The sequence below is a fragment of the Hevea brasiliensis genome, chromosome 9, assembly GCF_030052815.1.
Source record: "Hevea brasiliensis isolate MT/VB/25A 57/8 chromosome 9, ASM3005281v1, whole genome shotgun sequence".
NCBI lineage: Eukaryota > Viridiplantae > Streptophyta > Magnoliopsida > Malpighiales > Euphorbiaceae > Hevea > Hevea brasiliensis.
The window spans coordinates 28976517-28996415 of record NC_079501.1 but is presented as its reverse complement, the minus strand read 5'-3'; the positions used below and the strand labels follow the sequence as shown (position 1 = coordinate 28996415).

Genomic DNA, 19899 nt, shown 5'->3' with positions numbered 1-19899 from the left:
AATTTTTGAAGTTTTGTTTGAATAAATATTGATAAAATTTTTGATATAATGTTTAGATGAGCCGGGCCAGCCTTCCTCCTCCGCCCAGCCGCCGCAGTGACCTTTGGTTAAGTTGTGAGTAGATATTAATTTTATTTATAATTTCAATATTATTATATTCAAAGTATGTTCATGCATCACTTGTACATATATGTATGTAGTAAATATTAGGCATGCTTTATATTACATTTGTTCTTGATGATATTATTGTGATTGTTATTTTATGACAATCTGGAGCTGTGTGGGTGAGTGGGTGTGTATGTGGTGTGTATATGGATAGGGGTAGAATGGGTAAACGTGGCTGGAGTTTAACTCACTGAGACCCGATCATTGTTATGGATAAGTCAGGGTAGGCACGGCTTTGAGTTGATCTCACTGGCTCCCGCATTTGGATATTAAGAGAAAGTCCAGCTTTGAATTGATCTCGCTGGCAAAGGTTGGAAACTAAAAGAGCTGTATAGGGGATCAACTCCCATATATATATATATATATATGTGTGAGTATGGATGTGACACACGGGTGTATGAGTACTCCATATTGCCTTTGATATGATTGTGACTTAATTTGTTTGAAATATGTGAAGACGATGCATTTCAATCTTATGATGTACTAGACATAGATAGTTATAGAAATTGTAAGTAAAATTAATATCTTACTCTATGAGTCGAACGCTCACTCTTGTTCACCTAATTTTATAGATTACAAGAGAGCTTATTCTTGTATTTAACTTACTTCCTACCTCGCAGGTCTACTAGCTGTTATTTTCATATTTTGTATTGTTAAATTTGAATTCTAGATCTCTTCATGTGTAAAATCATTTTACTTAGCTTGGGATTATAAGATTAATTATTTTAGGATTATAAACTTATTACTTTATGTATGTGGAATGAGTGGATGGATGACCATGTTGGATGAGGGAGTTGGACTCCCATTTGATCTTATATTGAGTTATTGATGTTTGTGAGGGAGAGTTGAGCTCCCCATATATATGTATATTGTGATCACAGGTTGGGTGAGCCAAAAACTCCCCGTTGGATGGTCTTGGATATGATCAGGCTCTGTCCAGTTAATTTCTTGAAATTGGGCTTGTATATGGGCTTCAAGGTTGAGCTAATGAATAGTTAGGCTTATTACAGGCTTTGGGAGCATTATGCTGATCCAAGTCCTAGTACCGATCTAGCCCATAATTTAGGGCAGGACAATAATGGTATCAGAGCTTAGGCTCTAGATTCTTGGGAAAGAGAATAGTTGAGAATGTGAAAGGAGTCTTTTAGGAGGTCGCATACAGAGTATAGGATCCTGTTTTGTCTTATTCTATAATTTTTTTATTCTAGATTCTGCGTTATTTCTCAGGTAATATAAGAGTGCTTCAATTAGTGCCTTGGTTTTCATGAAATATGTAGAGATGTGAAATAAAGTTAGCAGGTATGTTGAGGTCTGCTATGAAGATACATATTCCAAAGAAATATTGTGTTTCTATCATAGTGGGGCTAAATGGTATGCCTATCTAGTGCAAGGCACGAGGACATAAAGGTGAGTTATGACAATATAGCTGCCCTAAATGGGAGTGAGGATACCACTGTTGGCAGTCCTTAGTGGATAGTCCAGTTAGAGTAAGTTTACGATATCAGTGGATTGGAGAGAGATAAGGGGTTGAGAAACTAGTCTGTTCGGATGTACCGTAGTAACTATACAATGTTCTCGATGTTTGTACTGTAAGTTGCAGATTACAGTACCAACATAGGATTATTGGGTAGAGCTACGTGCTTCCCTCGTGATGCACCATGATTAGAGTGTTTGTAAACAACCTTTATTTTGGTACAGTTATATCAAGACAGAGTTCTATTTCTATAGAGGAGTTAGGAAAACTCCTTGTTTTAAACCCCTAGAGATTGAACATCAAAGGTCACAGTTGGGTGATAACTAGAGTTAGTGACTCAGTTATCCTACTTTGAGCGCAGAGTTAGAGCATAAGCGGCACAATACTAGAGGTTTTTAGTATGGTTACAGTGTAAAGATGACACCTACTTGGTGGGATCATTTGGTCTCCGGTATGAGATCATTAGCTGTGTCGGCATTATGGTGGACGTATTGCCTATCATTTAATGAAGATAGCATCTCCTTCGTGTGACAGTGGAGCGTAAGTATGGCTCTACTCCCTAAAGGAGATTGGAGGTTATGAATAATATTCATAGCCTGTGAAGTGGCATTCTAGGAAAGTTTACAATATAAAAAGAGAGTACATAGCTTTGTATAGTAATGGTAATATCCTCTCAGGAGAGACAGAAGAGTACCACTAATATAATGATCTGTGGAATGATGTCCTAAATAGGACTACAGTGTGATAGAAAATAGTGGCTCATGTACCCTGTAACAACCAAGAAAAAAAAATTGATTTGACTGTTGGCGTGTGACAGTGGGTTTCCACCGTCACTGCCAACATTTTAAAAAAAAAAAAAGGTTCAAAAATCGGGAGGAGGAAACCCCCCCCCCCCCATTTTCTCTTATCTCCCTCTCCTTCCCTCTCTTCTTCTTCTTTCTTTTTCCGGTGACTGGCCGGCGACCTCCCAAGCAGCTCCCCACCTGGCCGGCGACCCTCCGGCGACGGTAAGAGCCACCAGAAACTGCGGCAAGAGGGAGGAGAGAGAGAAAATGCGCGCACAGTGGGCAGCGGCTTTCCGGCGCGATTCCAGCTTCATCTGACGTCCGATCGAGGCGATTTAGGTGGTGTTGGAAAGCTTGTTCTGAGAGCTTTCTTTTGATACCAATTTTGCAGCAAATGGAGGTCGGATGAGTGAGATATGGAGGAGAGAAGTTTCGGATTTTTCAAGCTTTTTCGTCAGATCTATGACGATCCGACCATTGGATCAACGATCCAAGACCACCTATGGACTGAGGAAGAGGAGAGGAACATGGTGGTATGATCAGATCCGACAAATGTCACCGGCGACCAGCGGTCGGCCACCGTGCGCTGTGGTTCCGGCGGTGGCTCCGGTGGGCTATGGAGATGATTCAACTTCCAGAGGCTTCCTCGTAAATTTTTGGAATTTTTGAGACACAGATAAACTTCGGGTAAGACAATTTCTATTATTTCTTGGTCTGTGGAGCATAAATACAGTGTTTCTTAAACAGGAAAAATTGGAGAAAAATTTTAAGAAAAATATATGATGAAAGTAAAATTATTTGGAGATATTCTATGGTATTTGTGGAATTTTTGAGTGATTGTAGAATATTTTTAAAAAATATAGATGGATTTTAGTTAGATTTTTAGCATATGGGCATATAAGATTATTTGAAATTAAGACAATTAAATTTTATATAATTGGTTGAAGCTTGAGGATGGAGGTTTAAATATATGAATATTTAATTGGGTTGAATTAAGAATATGTTAGAGATTGGAAACTTATGGAATCGAGTAAAATTCTTGAATAAAATATTCATGGGTGATTAGAAAATTTCAATTCATTTTGCAATAGCCTTATAATATTATTAAGGACCGCGGGACAAAATTTTAGAATTTTTAGAACTTGTTTGAGGGGATTTTTGAAAAATATCAATTATAGGGACTAAAACGTAATTTTTAAGATTTTGAGTATTGTCTGATTTGGAGGGCCCAGGAGGGGCCATGTGATATTGATTAGATGTGATTGTGGAAATTGAGAATTTAGAAGTGTAATTTGAGCCTTTTTGCAGGTTGGGTAGGTCCCAGGTATAGGGGAAACTCTGCCGGATTTTCGACATGAATTAGGCTGTCTATTGCCTCTTTAGAGTTTTATCTTAACTTAATACTAATAAATTTATAATTTAATTATTAGGTGATCGAGGTCAGCTATTTTCCTGCATCCAACAGCCACAATAGTCATCGGTATACTATGAGTAAAATATTAATTTTAATTGTAATTTGACTATTATTATATATTCAAGCATGTCCATGCATCACTTATATGTATGTATCTATGTAGTTAAACTCTAGGCACGTTTTATGTTGAATTCATAACTGTTAAAGTGCCATGGATGTTGTTGTGGTAATTTGGAGCAGTGTGCGTGCGTTGGCGTGCGTGTGATGTGGTGTGGACTATGGATAGGACGGGTAGACACGGCTTGAGATCTTCGCTGGGACCCGGTCCTTCGGGGTAGTCACGGCTTGAGTTCTTCGCTGGCACCAGGTTGGATTTAAGAGAGCTGTATAGGGGATTAGCTCTCATATATTATGATTGATATTACTGGGTGTGTGAGTGCTCCAAATTACCTTTTTGCTGTTATGATGTGAATTTATTGCTGATGCTGCATTTCACTCCACAGGGTGCATTAGCTTTAGATAGTTATAGAGATTATGGTTAAAATTGATATTTTACTCTCTGAGTCGAAGGCTCACTCCTGTTCAATATTTTTTCCAGGCCAAAGGAGTTATTTTACAGAGCAACCTGTTTTCTTTCTTGCAGGTTTAACATCGATTATTTAATTGTTTTACTATCTTTTCTAAATTTAAAATCTAGAACTCCGCATGTGTTAGTAATAGTGTGGGCCTTGTTAGAAATTGTGTTAATTTAAAATTTTGAGATTTATAAATGAAGATTTGTATGGTATTTAAACAGTTTGTAAATGAGGTAACAGGGTTGAGCTGGGCTCCCCTAATTTTAGTTTTCTGAAAATTTCTGGGCTAAGTTGGCCTGAAATGAAATTATAACAGTCTGATTTAGATTATTTTATATGCATATTGGGCCTAAATTATGGGCCTGGTTATGGATTTGAGGGATAGTTAGGCTTACTACGGGCCTCGGGGGCTTTAGGCTGGCCCAGGTCCTAGTGCAGGTCCGGCCCATAGGTTGGGTCGTGACAAAGTTGGTATCAGAGCTTAGGCTCTAGATTCATGGGAAATAATATAATTAGGAGTGTAAAAGGAGTCTTGTTAGGATGTTACATGCGGAGTATAGGATTCTGTTTCGTCTTTTTCTGTAATTCCTTGTTTCTAGATTCTGCGTTATACCTCGGGAACTATAAAAGTGCCTCAGTTAGTGTCTTGATTTTCGTGGAGTACATAAAAAGGTGAAATAGAGTTAGCAGACATGTTGAGATCTATCATGAGGATATGTACTCCAATAAATACTATATTTTTGTCAGTATGGGTTTAAATGGTGTGCCCATTTCGTGCAAGGCACGAGTACATAAAAGTGAGTCTTGAAAGTACAGTTGGCCTAGATAAGGATGAGGATACCACTACTGGCAATCATCAGTAGATGACCTAGTCAGAATAAGTTTTTGATAATATAAGATTCAAGAGAGATAAGAAATTGGGAGACCTAGTCTGTCAGGACGTATCGTAATAACTATACAATGTTCTCGATGTCTGCTCTGTAAGCTGCAGATTACAGTACCGACATGAGATTATTGTCTAGAGCTACGTGCATCCCCGTGGTGCTCCATAATGAGGGTGTTTACGGATGGCTTCTATTTTGGTACAGTTATGCTAGAACAGAGTTCTATATCTGCAGAGGAGTTGGGAACTCCTAGTTAGGGGTCTAGAGTTAGAATATTGAAAGGTCAAAGTGGGGTGATAACTAGAGTCAGTGACTCAGTTACCCTAGCATGAGCTAGAGTTACAGTAAGAGTTGCCATCAGACCAGAGGTTTCGGACTAGTTGCAAAGTAAATGTGACACCTATAGAGTGAGACCATCTAGTCTTCGGTATGGAATTTTGGATGATTTTTGCAAAACGACAGACGTTTTGCTTAGAGCTTAGTGAGAATAGAATATCTTGTGAGTATTAGCAAGGTGTAAAGTATAACCTTACTACCTAGGGAAGGTCAAAACTATGAATTGATGATTCACAGAGCTATGATATGATAGGAGAGTCATTAATTTGACATGGTTTGGGCAAGGTGGTAAATGTAGTACCTTTGTTGCAGTAAGTTAGGGTATAGTCCTATCTTTTCAGAAGGGATTGAAGGTTATTATTGATAACGATGACTTATGGAATAGTGTCCCAGATGGGACTGTAGAGTGTGGTAGAGAGTAGTTGGCTCGGGTATCCTACGGAGGATACAAGTTCCATTATAGAAATCATATATAATCAGATCACGATGGATGTAAATCCTTTGAATTGGATGACAGGTTTGGGTGCCTGGAATCTTAAGTTTTGGCTAATTGAGTAAACATGGAAAATAATAATAATAATAATAATAATAATAATAATAATAATAATAATAATAACAAATAAATAAATTTATTGCAGAATCAGTTCTCAAGGTAGTAAGGGTATTATGTAAGCTAAAGGATAAGAATAGAAATCATACGATAAAGGTGTGATTGCAATTTCCTGAATTCCTTTCTAACTTCATATTTTTCAAAACAATAGTATAATCTAATTATAATAGTGTTAAGAGTAATAAATTAGCGAAGATAAATTGTAGAAGGCCAATGGATAGAGAAAGTGCAGAATGAAGGCTTGGACAATTGGTGCCAGATGCAATATAATCTAAATGCCAGTAGAAGTACTAGCTAGAGTGGTCAAAGGACCAAATCTGAATAGCACAGATATGTGATAACGTGGTAGAGACTCTGAAAGATATTGTTAGCAGGTATAGCTGTCATGTTAGGAAGAAGAATGGAAGCAGGGATAGAATAATTAAGTTCTATTTTGGGTAAGACAAAGGAAATAAATGGAAGGACAACCTGAAGGGCGCATAATAAAAGGAACAAAGTTAAGATATAAGGTAGGCTAAGTGTTATTATTGACAAAGTGAATGACAAGGATGGAGAACCCAAAATGGGACCATATTAGTGAGAATAGTGATGGAGGTGTGGAATCTAGTAATGTGATACTCATAGCATGATGTAGTTGAGGTAGTGCCAGGAGCTAAATTATAGAGCTTGGAGTTTCATGATTGGATCATACTCTATCTATTCTCTATTTCTAAAGTGAAGTGGATAGCAATGGAGCAAGATTCTTTTAATTTGTTAACAGTATCAAAAAGATTAGGCGAGGAATACAATAATAATAAGCAAAACCTAGAAGGTGTGCAGTGGTATTGCGGATTATCTAATTAGGCAGAGACAAAAGATTTAGTAAGTAGTAAGTTGAATAAAAGTCAATCTAAGGGATCAAATAGGTATTATGAGAGGAAAAGAATGATAGACAATGACACATAGGCTTTAGGTTAGACCTTTGAGATAGTGAGAAGGTAGTTAGAGGTTCGTTATGAATGATAGGCAAACATTTTTAATGTGACCAACAGAATCACTTTGCAGTGAAGCAATAACGACAGGACAACAGTAGGGGTAGAATGAGAAGTGACAAGTATGGGTGGTTATAAATCACTAGAAAGTTCAAGGATTAAATTAATGACCATAGCTAAGGGTGGAATTAGTGTTAGAAGAATCTATTAGTAAGAGAAATCTTTCAGGAATCAACAAAAGTTAAGGGCACAATATAAACGATGATAGATATGAATCATAGGTCGAGTATACGTAAAGTTAATAAATTATAAAATATTATGTCAGGAAGGACAATGGTGCGGTAAAGGGTTCATGCAGATGATACCTTATAGGTAGAGCACAATTGTGCTAGGAGATGATGAAATTTGAAGAGAAAGACTAAGAAACATAGGTTAAATGTTATTATATGGACAATCGTGAGTAGTTGAGTATAAGAGGATATTTTTCTTTCTTTTCAAGTTTAGTTTGTGCTATTGGTTCTAGAGGGTTATATAAGGAACAGAAACTGAGTCAAGGAAACCTAGTTATTTAAGAGTTTGGTAGGCACCGATCCATACACAATTTCCTGATATGAGAATGAACACATGAAGTATTTTGTCTAGAATTAAGGCATGGCACACATTTCCCACAGCTGTGTTAGTTCAGATGGAACTTATAGTTTCGGGGGCTCCTATCCATGCAGGATGAGTAATTTCCTACTAGGGCTGGTAGGGAATGATAATGTTCTGATAGGTAAGTTGGGAAAAAGGAGATACAAAAAGAAATTTCTATGGGTAATTATAAGTGTTACATAAGGTGAAGAATGTGCTGATAGGAGTAAGTCGTAAGGTTAGAATTCTCGAAGTAATGGAACTAGTAATCAAGATAAGACTAAGAAATAAAAATAAAGTTAAAGTTGATGATGGGATAGAAATCTTTGAAGGAAAAGGTGTAAGGGTGAGATAGGACTAAAATTAAGGAATAAGTACAGCAGGTTGAAAAGATATCAATAATATAAGAAATAAAAAAAAGGGAAGTGGATAAGATGTAAAGGATAGGAAGAAAGCTCGATAGAGCCAGTTATAATGATGAGGATAAGAAGGAATAGGTATGCTAGGAACACACTAAGAGATGTTTAAAACAAGATATTATGAGATGATAGATTAAAGGAGTAGGAGAGCCTCGATCTAAGTGCCAATATGTCAGAAGTAGGCCACATACTAAAAAGCTTTAGGAAAAAGTCTAGATATTCTCATTCCAGAGGAGGAGTGAGAATTGATAAAGTCGCATGGATTGAGTTGTCAGGGAATATGAACACTTTTGTTACCTAGAAGGAGAGACCCAATTTACTTTCCAATGTTGATAAATGATACACTTGGCCCTTGGAGGAGACTCTACCTGACTAGTTACATAAGATGGATAGAGGTTGGTCTAAGTACCTTAGTAATGACACAAAAGAGATTAAAAATTTGAAGTATCATGGGAGTGAGGAGATTTATAGGTATTGACCACTAAGGTCATAAGAAGAGTGAAGATTTCAAACAAGATGCCTAAATTAGGTGCTACAGGAAAGCTACTCATAGGATGCCTTAAGATAAGGAACATAAGTCATGTTTTGGGGAAACAGAGATTATTGAAACAAAGGGATGAGGACTGAAGTCACTAAGAGACACGTTAGGGCATAATAAAAGTGAGGTAAGCGCCAAAGTTAATTAAAGTTATCAGAGATCAAGTCGAGAGTAATAGAGTTATAATGAATACCTGAGATGTCAGAAGAATGGTCAGTGAATAGCCAAGAGATAAGAGCATCTCTAGAAAGAGATGATGACAAATAGGATACTATAGTAGAATTAGAGAGCGGTAAAATATCATATATAATATACGAAGAGTTTGAAAAATAAATTTTTTACCAATCTCTGCATAGCTAGAGGAGTAATGATTGCACTTGTTCTAATAATCTTCTTTTCCTTATCACTTGTTTATTCGAAAATTCGAGGACGAATTTTTCTTAAGGGGGGAAGAATGTAACAACTAAGAAAAAAAAAATTTTGATTTGACTGTTGGCGTGTGACAGTGGGTTTCCACTGTCACTGCCAACATTTAAAAAAAAAAAAAATGGTTCAAAAATCAGGAGGAGGAAACCCCCCCTCCCCCCCCCCCCCCATTTTCTCTTCTCTCCCTCTACTTCCCTCTCTTCTTCTTCTTTCTTTTTTCGGTGACCGGCCGGCGACCTCCCGAGCAGCTCCCCACCTGGCCGGCGACCTTCCGGCGATGGCAAGAGCCACCAGAAATGGCGGCAAGAGAGGGAGGAGAGAGAGAAAATGCGTGCACAGTGGGCAGCGGCTTTCCGGCGCGATTCCGGCTTCATCCGACATCCGATCGAGGCGATTTAGGTGGCGTTGGAAAGCTTGTTCCGAGAGCTTTCTTTTGATACCAATTTTGCAGCAAATGGAGGTCGGATGAGTGAGATATGGAGGAGAGAAGTTTCGAGTTTTTCAAGCTTTTTCGTCAGATCTACGACGATCCGACCGTTGGATCGACGATCCGAGACCACCTATGGACTGAGGAAGAGGAGAGGAACATGGTGGTATGATCAGATCTGGCAAATGTCGCCGGCGGCCGGCCACCGTGCGCGGTGGATCCGGCGATGGCTCCGGTGGGCTATGGAGATAATTCAACTTCCAGAGGCTTCCTCGTAAATTTTTGAAATTTTTGAGACACAGATAAACTTCGGGTAAGACAATTTCTATTATTTCTCGGTCTGTGGAGCATAAATACAGTGTTTCTTAAACAGGAAAAATTGGAGAAAAATTCTAAGAAAAATATATGATGAAAGTAAAATTATTTGGAGATATTTTATGGTGTTTGTGGAATTTTTGAGTGATTGTAGAATATTTTTGAAAAATATAGATGGATTTTAGTTAGATTTTTAGCATATGGGCATATAAGATTATTTGAAATTAAGACAATTAAATTTTATATAATTGGTTGAAGCTTGAGGATGGAGGTTTAAATATGTGAATATTTAATTGGGTTGAATTAAGAATACGTTAGAGGTTAGAAACTTATGGAATCGAGTAAAATTCTTGAATAAAATATTCATGGGTGATTAGAAAATTTCAATTCATTTTGCAATAGCCTTATAATATTATTAAGGACCGCGGAACAAAATTTTAGAATTTTTAAAGCTTGTTTGAGGGGATTTTTGAAAAATATCAATTATAGGGACTAAAACGTAATTTTTAAGATTTTGAGTATTGTCTAATTTGGAGGGCCCAGGAGGGCCATGTGATATTGATGAGATGTGATTGTGGAAATTGAGAATTTAGAAGTGTTATTTGAGCCTTTTTGCAGGTTGGGTAGGTCCCAGGTATAGGGGAAACTCTGCCGGATTTTCGGCATGAATTAGGCTGTCTATTGCCTCTTTAGAGTTTTATCTTAACTTAATACTAACAAATTTATAATTTAATTATTAGGTGATCGATGTCAGCTATTTTTCTGCATCCAGCAGCCACAATAGTCATCGGTGTACTGTGAGTAAAATATTAATTTTAATTGTAATTTGACTATTATTATATGTTCAAGCATGTCCATGCATCACTTATATGTATGTATCTATGTAGTTAAACTCTAGGCACGTTTTATGTTGCATTCATAACTGTTAAAGTGCCATGGATGTTGTTGTGGTAATTTGGAGCAGTGTGCGTGCGTTGGCGTGCGTGTGATGTGGTGTGGACTATGGATAGGACGAGTAGACACGGCTTGAGATCTTCGTTGGGACCCGGTCCTTCGGGGTAGTCGCTGCTTGAGTTCTTCGTTGGGACCCCAATTTGGTTTATTAAGTGAAAGTCCGGCTTGAGTTCTTCGCTGGCACCAGGTTGGATTTAAGAGAGCTGTATAGGGGATCAGCTCCCATATATTATGATTGATATTATTGGGTGTGTGAGTGCTCCAAATTACCTTTATGCTGTTATGATGTGAATTTATTGTTGATGCTGCATTTCACTCCACAGGGTGCATTAGCTTTAGATAGTTATAGAGATTATGGTTAAAATTGATATTTTTCTCTCTGAGTCGAACGCTCACTCCTGTTCAATATTTTTTGCAGGCCAAAGGAGGAGTTATTTTACAGAGCAACCTGTTTTCTTCCTCGCAGGTTTAACGTCGATTATTTAATTGTTTTTCTATCTTTTCTAAATTTAAAATCTAGAACTCCACATGTGTTAGTAATAGTGTGGGCCTTGTTAGAAATTGTGTTAATTTAAAATTTTGAGATTTATAAATGAAAATTTGTATGGTATTTAAACAGTTTGTAAATGAGGTAACAGGGTTGAGCTGGGCTCCCCTAATTTTAGTTTTCTGAAAATTTTTGAGCTAAGTCGGCCTGAAATGAAATTATAACAGTCTGATTTAGATTATTTTATATGAATATTGGGCCTAAATTATGGGCCTGGTTATGGATTTGAGGGATAGTTAGGCTTACTACGGGCCTCGGGGGCTTTAGGCTGGCCCAGGTCCTAGTGCCGGTCCAGCCCATAGGTTGGGTCGTGACATACCCCTTTAGGAAGAGTACAATTTTCGATGTAAGGATCATAAGAGATCAGATCATGATAGATGCAAAGCTTTGAAGTAGTAAGGGAAAAAGGAGATCCTGTAGATTCCCTCCTTGAGGTATTAGAGGATGGTTTGGAGTTAAGCAGAGAAAAGGACAATGACTGCAAGTCGACGAAAATAAATTATAGAATATCAGCAGATAAAAGAAAATATAGAAATAAAAATTTGGATAGTTGGTTTCAGATGTAACAAGAGAGAAATTCGAATGGTAATGGAAGTGCTAATCAGGGTAGTCGATAGACCAATTCTGAGTAGTACAAAGGTGAAGATAACCTAACAGATACATTGAAACCCATGGGCTCCATTTTTTGACCAGCAGCAGCTCCAATGGTGGCCGAAGGAGAGAGAATCGAGGAGAGAGAAAATGGGTCATTTTCAAGCTTTCCGTTCAGATTTCTGGTGATCCGACCATTGGATCAGAAATCCGAGACCTCCAATGGACTCAGAGTGATAAAATCTTCGAAATGAGACCAGCCCCACTCCGATCAGACACTGTTTGAAAAAGGAGATCATCAAACTGTCTAGATCGCTTGGTAAGATTTTTAGACTTTTTTTCAATTCCCAAAAATTAAAAATAATTTTATGATAATTATTAATAATTTTTTAGCTTAATTTAGGTATGATCGGATCGATGATAGCTTACGGGCGCCCGAGGCCAAGTTTTCGGTCAGATCCGGCTGCCCGGCGGCCCGTCTCAGAATGTGGCTAATATTATAGTCAATTCTAGTATTTTCAAATGTTTCAGACACGTTCTAGGTATCAGATTTGGCATAGGTAAATCTGAATTCCAAGTTGCTCAATTTTTGTCTAATATCGGGTTTAGAATAAAATTCATAAAATATTTGTGGGTCATCAAAAAATTGTGATTCCCTTTGCAATAGCCTTATAATATTGTTAAGGACCGTAGGGTGAGTTTATAAAATTTTTAAACCTAGTTTGGATGGTTTTTGAAAAATTTCAGTTTTAAGCCTTATAATCAAATTTTATGATTGTGTGAGTTTGGTCTGGTTTGGAGGGCCTAAGAGGGGCCATGTGATGTTGCTAATATGTGAGGGCTTGAGATTTGTGACATTAGAAGTGTTATTTGAACTACTTTATAGGTTGGGTAAGTCTTAGGTATAGAGAAAACTCTGCTAAAATTTCGACAAGATCTTAGAAATTATTTTGATTTTATGATTTAAATCAATTATTTAATTTTGTTAGTTTTTTTTTCATAGAGGTCAATATATATGTATAGGTGGTTGGTGCCGGCCATCTTTTTCTTCCAGCCAGACCAGCTGCAATCAGTCGATCAAATTTGTGAGTAGATATTGATTTTACTTATAATTTCAATATTATTATATATTCAAGACATGTTCATGCATTACTTATAGATATATGTATATAGTTATTAGCTAGACATGCCTTGTATTGTATTCGTATTTGATGATATTACTTTGGTTGATGCTTTATGGCGATCTGGAGCCACGTGTATGAGTTGGTGTGCATGTTGTATGTATATGGATATGAGCAGGATAGGTAGTCGCGGTTGAAGATTAACTTCCTAGGACCCGATCCTTATTATGGATAAGTCGGGGTAGGCACGGCTTGAGTTGATCTTGTTGGCCCTCGCATTTGGATACTAAGAGAAAGTCCGGCTTTGAGTTGATCTCGCTGGCAAAGGTTAGAACTAAGAGAGCTGTATAGGGAATAAGCTCTCATATATATGTATGAGTATGAATTTGACACACGGGTGTGTAATTACTCCAGATTGCCTTTGGTGTGATTATGACTTGACTTATTTGAATTGTGTGAAGATGTTGCATTTCATTCTTAGGGATGCACTAGACTTAGATAGTTATAAAAATTATATGTAAAATTAATATCTTACTCTATGAGTCAAACGCTTACTCTTGTTCGCCCTATTTTTTCAGACTATAGGAGTTCTTTTTCAAAATAACCTGTTTCCTTCCTCGCTGGTTTATTAGCAGTTATTTATCTGTATTATTATTTTTCAAAATTGTAACCTAGAACTCCATATGTGTTAACAGTAGTAATAATCTTGTTAGGTGCTATGTAAATTTAAGTTTTGGTGTTTTTAATAAATGCAAAATTTCTATGATATTCAAATTGTTTGTAAATGGTGGTATCAGAGTTGAGCTAGGCTTCCCTAACTTAAGTATCTGATGGTTATCAGGTTGATTTGGCCTGAATAAAAGTATAATATTTTATTTTGATTTTATTTACATATTGGGCCTCAGATTTTGGCCCTGATTATGGATTTGGAAAATAGTAAGGCTTACTGCGGACCTCAGAGGCTTTCTGCCAGCCCAGGTCCTAGTGTTGGTCTAGCTCGTGAGATCGAGTTCTGATAGTCAAATACAGGAGGAAAATTTCTAATAAATTAATGGTTAATTAATTAATTAATTAATTAGTATTTAGAATACTAATTAATCGGTATTAAGTGTTAATATACTTGAATTAATCATAGAAAAAATGTTTCTCTCCACTTCCACATATATAAGATCAAGAAATTCTTCTCCTCATCTCCTTCCTATTTTTGCCGAAGCAATTGGAGATCCTAAGAGGGATTTTGCTTGATCCAAGGAAGCTTTGATCAACGAGCTTGTGTGGACAAGCTAGAGGGCTAGCACTTGATAGTTTTCACTCTCCGAATTAGGTGGTTAGAATTTGATTCTGCTCCTGTTGGGGTAAGAATTTCCCTAAACCCTAACTTGTAGGAATTTAGGGGTTTTATTTCCTAATGGCTAATTAGACTTGTTAGCAATTGTTTATGACCAAAACTATGTGTTTTGCAATAGTATAAAGTGTTTATACATATTGCATGAAACCTAGGGTTATAAAATTTAAAATTGTTAACCTAGCACCCTAAGGCTAGTTATGGTGCATTTTTTTTTCAGAAATGGAGGGAAGTTTCAATTAGATGGAGTTTTAGTGTCAAAATGTAATCAATTTAAGTATTTAGGTTCTATCATCCATAAGAATGGAGTAATAAATTAGGATGTAAATTACACAATCAAAACAAGATTTTGAAAAAATGGAGGATTGCAACAGGTGTGCTATGTGATATATACATAAGATGAGTGTGATAGAAATATGAATGTTAAGATAAATATTTGGTATTTCGATAATGGATAAGATTAGCAATGACCCACATACATTAAAAAGCACAAGTAGCACATATTGGGGATAAAATGAAAAAGGGCCGATTAACATGTTTTAGTCATATCTAATGTATATTAAGAATGCTTTAGAACAAAAGTGTATCATGTTGGCGATGAAATGAGTGAGAAGAAAAAGGCGAGACCAAAAATGATGTGAAGGGATGCAGTATCGAAAGATTTACAATATTTTGATATTGATGTGAAATTGATTTTAAATAGGTTGGATGGCGAAAAGTATTTATATAATCCATTTCAATTAATTTAATATTAAAACACAGTTGTTATCATTACAGTATTGTTATGGTAAGTAGATGATGAATCATTTAAGAAACGAAGGTGAATTATAATTATTATAAATTAAATTAGGCAAATTGAAAATAAGGAATTGAAACGTACTAGTGCACCAGGTAAGGCTGACTTAACACCCTTGGCTTTTGTAGCATCATGTTCTTTGTCCCTGAAATTCTCATGACCATCACATGTGTCATCATCACGTTTCTGCAGCTTAAGTCTTGAGGCCTGATTGATTAAACAATCCAAGTTCACAGAAGCTCTTAGAATATTAAAATAAATAGAAAAACAAAAAGCAAGGGAAAAAGTAGGAAAAAATCTTGAATAATGTAATACATAAGCACCAGATTGGAAACTGACGATGCAATTTGTGGCACCGGAGCAATTAGTGGGCGAGGACGCCACTGAATCTTTTTTAAATTTATCCTTGGTACTCTAGCACGATCTTGATGTGTTCTCAGGTTCTCTGAATTTGCAGTACTATTGAATGTTGCTGCATCACTTGAAACAGTGATAATACCAGCAAGCTTACCATCCTCATACAATGGGCTCTTTGTGACGATTGCCATAAATATATCTCCATTCTTCTTCTTAAAAGGAAACTGACCTGACCAGGATTGCCCAAAACTCAATCTTCCTACAATTTTGTTGAGAGGTGCATAGTATTCTTCATCTACAAGGAGTTCAGCAACACTCCGTCCAAGGACTTCATAGTCCTTCCATCCATAAAGATGTTCAGCAGAATGATTCCTGATTGAAAATTATACTTCAGCTAAGAGTAAATATATCTGAGAATCACAAAGCTAAAGAAAGTGTACATAATAAGCTAATAAATTGGCAATATCATCATCAAACTAACATTGACTTGTGTCAACTAGTAGTCATGCACCATCAAAATCATAGGATTACCAAGTAAAGTAGAACTGTTTCCTCTGTGCCTATGTGTGTGCTTTTCTAAATTTTACTTGGGGAGCAGTAAGGATTTGAACAGAAGACCACCTTATTAGTTAGAGAAGATATGTGGCTACCAATTATGCTATTTGGATGCGATGGTTCAATTTGCTATTTGAGCATCAATTAATAAAATTCAACCTATTGCAAATGCTGAAGGATGCAATATTCGTACACACCCTCCAACAGAGATATGCACATTTTTTATGTTAGCATTTCTTCAATAACCCAAGAACAAAACGGAAACAAGACATTGCAAGAAACCTTCAATGTGACCTTCCATCAAACATCTTCGAACAATCACCGTAAGTGGATAGGAAATTACCAAACCTTCCAAAACTTTTTCAATCATCTAAAGATTGATGAGGCCAGTAGAGTAGTAGCCAAATCATATTTCAGAATATTCATCCGTACCACAGCCAATAGCCACATACATGTGGTAGCTATCCTCCTCTGTATACACTTAACATTTCCTCTCACAAAAGCATGTGTATAATAAAAGTTCAATTATCGGTTTATCTCATAAAAGCACATCTCAACAGTTCACCAAACACTGTTGAATTCTTTTTTTTATTTTTATAAGCGGCAACATACATATATGTATCTAAAATGGAAGTGAATTTAAATTTCTGTAAAAAAAAAGTAAAAAATTGTAAGTACTAGCATTATAAATGAACACGAACGACTGTTCGTTTCAAATTATTCATTTTAGAAATCAACCGTGAAAGAAAACCAATATGGCTATGATCTCTTTATATAAAATTCCGTCCCTTACAGCCATCGTAACATTTCAACTTATATATGTAAGAAAGGAAAGAAAATCAACTCAAACTAGTATAAATCAAGCTTGGCCAATCAAGAAACCACAAAGAAACAAACTAATCAATGAAATAAGAAGTAGCTAGAGATGCATAATTACTTACCAATATATGATCTCTCCAGAGGCAGCGCTGCATACATGAACAGCATGTCCAATGGATTCTAGCACCCTCTTGTAAGGACCCCCAGCTGTAAAGTACCCTGGAATACATCCCCAACCGGAATCTGACGTCACCTCATCAGAATCTGGCATCACTATCATCTCACTATTATCATTTCTTATCATCTTCTTTTTCTTCTTCTGCTCCACCATCTCGCTCAGTTCCTCCTCCAACTCTGCATGACTGGCCTCCAGACTCAGACACCGATCCGCCAAGACTCTGTAGAGACTGGACCCTGACTGGTCTCCCGCCATTTGAGTGGACGGAGATGCGCATAAAATGGTGGTGGTGGTGGTGTTTGGGTAAGAGAATAGTTTATTACGAAGGTGGTCGCCATATTTGGTTCATTATGGGTTTATTTTATATTGGAATCTTCGGACAAAAACGTGTTTGCCACGTATTATTTGCCGGCAAGAGGGAGCTATCGGGTGTGGACAGATGCAAGCAGTGGGAATGCAGAGAAGCGAATGGGGAAAGAGAACGCAGGTCTTTGTTTGGTTAAGCCACTATTATATTATTCCTCTCCCAGGGCACCGCCTGGCCTTGCTCCTGCGTGATGTTGATGCTAAACTGTCACATGGTTTGGGCCACTTTATGTTGATTAATTTCACTTATAGAATAAGAATAGCAAATCATTCATATTAAATATTTACTGATAATTTATTATTTATATTAATTTAAATTTTTAAAAAATTAACAATTTTAATTATTAATATTTGGCTCTTTAGGTACTAATTATTAATAATTGACCATTACATTGTTGAATTAAATAAATTTTCATAAACATTGGCAATTCGCAATTGATCGGTAATCGTAAGCTGAATTACAAAATGAAATGTCGAAAATGCCAACGCAATTGCGGGCGATGGGCTTGAAAAGCCAAAAATAGGACTAGGGATAGAGATTGAGATAGGGTTAGGTTGCTTGCACTCAACTTTGCTTTCAATCGTTTTTCCAACTTGTAAACATGCCTTTGTTAAAATCAATTGATTTTATCCTCTGCGCCTTATCCTATAGTTGTGTTTGCGTTTCCTCCATGCCCACCAACCCCTATTTCAATAGAAAAAATTATTGAATATATTCAAAATAATTCTTCCTCGTCCATATTATGACATTAGCATAATATTTATTATATGTATAATTAATTTATAATTAATTTATTTTTTAATTTAATTTTTTAATTATATTTTAAATAAGAAAAATTATTAATATTAAATTATTTTTAAATTAAAATTTCACTTTGAATAAATTTTTACTTATTATAATAATAAATTTTGAATAATTTATGATGTAATTAATTAAAACATCTATTTAATTCTTTATATATATATATATATATATATATATATAGTAGTTTTCATAATTATTTTGTTGAAAATATAATAAAAGTACTTTATTCAAAAACTAATTTAAATTTCATAAACTTTTATATTTTATCTGATAATCTATGTAAATCGATATTTATTTTTTTATAAATTATAGAAAATATATTAAATTAATGAGAAAATAATATTATTTTAAAAATATATAAATATAATATTTTTTTATTATTAATATAATAAAAAAATTAAATTACTAATAATAAATTAAATTATTTTGTTTTAATAATAATGAAAATATATAACATTATTATTAATTAAAAATAACATTCTATTATATTATTTTTTAAAAATATTATATCTAAATATAATTTTTTTTTATTATTTTTAAAAAATATTATATCTAAGTGTAAATTTTTCTTATTAATCTAATATATTTTTCATAAAATAATTTTTTGACAAAAATAGTTATCACTTTACATAAATTTATAATATAAAATAAATACATTTCATAAAAATTAAAATTTTAAAATGTCGTCATTTTCTATTAATATAATATATATTAAAAATATATATTATTTTTTAAAGTATAAATTTTATAATTTTAATATTGTAACTTTAATTATTTTTAATAATTTTTATTTGTAGTTAAATTTTTTATGTAATCATGTTAGCAATTTATTTTTAAAATTTTACTTCTATATAAAAATATAGTTGAAAGATAATTAATGCATAAAAATATAGATATTTAATTAAAATTTAAAATAATTTTATTCATAATTAATGATAATAAAATATGGATAATCAAAATATTAGTTATAATTACATTCGAGATATAATTATACTGAAATAAAATATTCAAAAGCTTAAGAAATATTAAATAAGAAATTTTAAAAAAAATTAATAATTAAATAAATATTAATTAAATATATTTAAATAAATAAATTTTGAGAAATGATAAGTATTAATTTTTGAAAAAAAAATAAATAATATAAATAAAAAAAATTGAGAGCATTTAAGTGAATTTGGTGAGAGGAGAGTACTTGATATATATTAAATGTCTCATATAACATATTATATATAGACAAATAAATAAAAATTATATAAATAAAAAATTAATTTATAATTAAATATTATTTACTTGAATAACGACAATAAAAGTATTCAAATTTAATTTTTATAACAGTAAAACATTTTCTATCTATTTAACCATTTCAATTAAATGGTCATAAGTTTGTCATAATGATAATAATAATAATAAATATTAATTAATTTTACATAAGTGAAATAAAAAAAAATAAAATATTAACATAAAAAATAATACATACTAATTATAAATAAGTCAAA

The 19899-nt window shown here is 34.6% G+C and overlaps 1 protein-coding gene and 1 long non-coding RNA gene across 3 annotated transcripts in view; one reads left to right on the top strand and one right to left on the bottom strand.

The window, feature by feature from the left end:
- LOC110654774 (uncharacterized) overlaps positions 1-17630 on the bottom strand; it is a 28325-nt gene extending 10695 nt beyond the window's left edge. The window contains exons 1-3 of one of the 2 annotated variants that reach the window (XM_058153649.1): positions 17177-17630; positions 15647-16052; positions 15408-15530 (exon numbers count right to left, since the gene is read on the bottom strand). In XM_058153649.1, coding sequence (XP_058009632.1) covers positions 15408-15530; positions 15647-16052; positions 17177-17487 — 840 coding nt within the window. In that variant the 5' untranslated portion in view covers positions 17488-17630. The remainder of the gene's footprint in view (positions 1-15407; positions 15531-15646; positions 16053-17176) is intronic. The other variant, XM_058153648.1, reaches the window with a different exon arrangement.
- On the top strand, positions 9537-11471 carry LOC131183240 (uncharacterized). Its single transcript, XR_009151364.1, has 3 exons — positions 9537-9967; positions 10710-10766; positions 11342-11471. It is a non-coding gene; the product is annotated as an uncharacterized LOC131183240 (long non-coding RNA).
- Positions 17631-19899: the final 2269 nt, after the last annotated feature.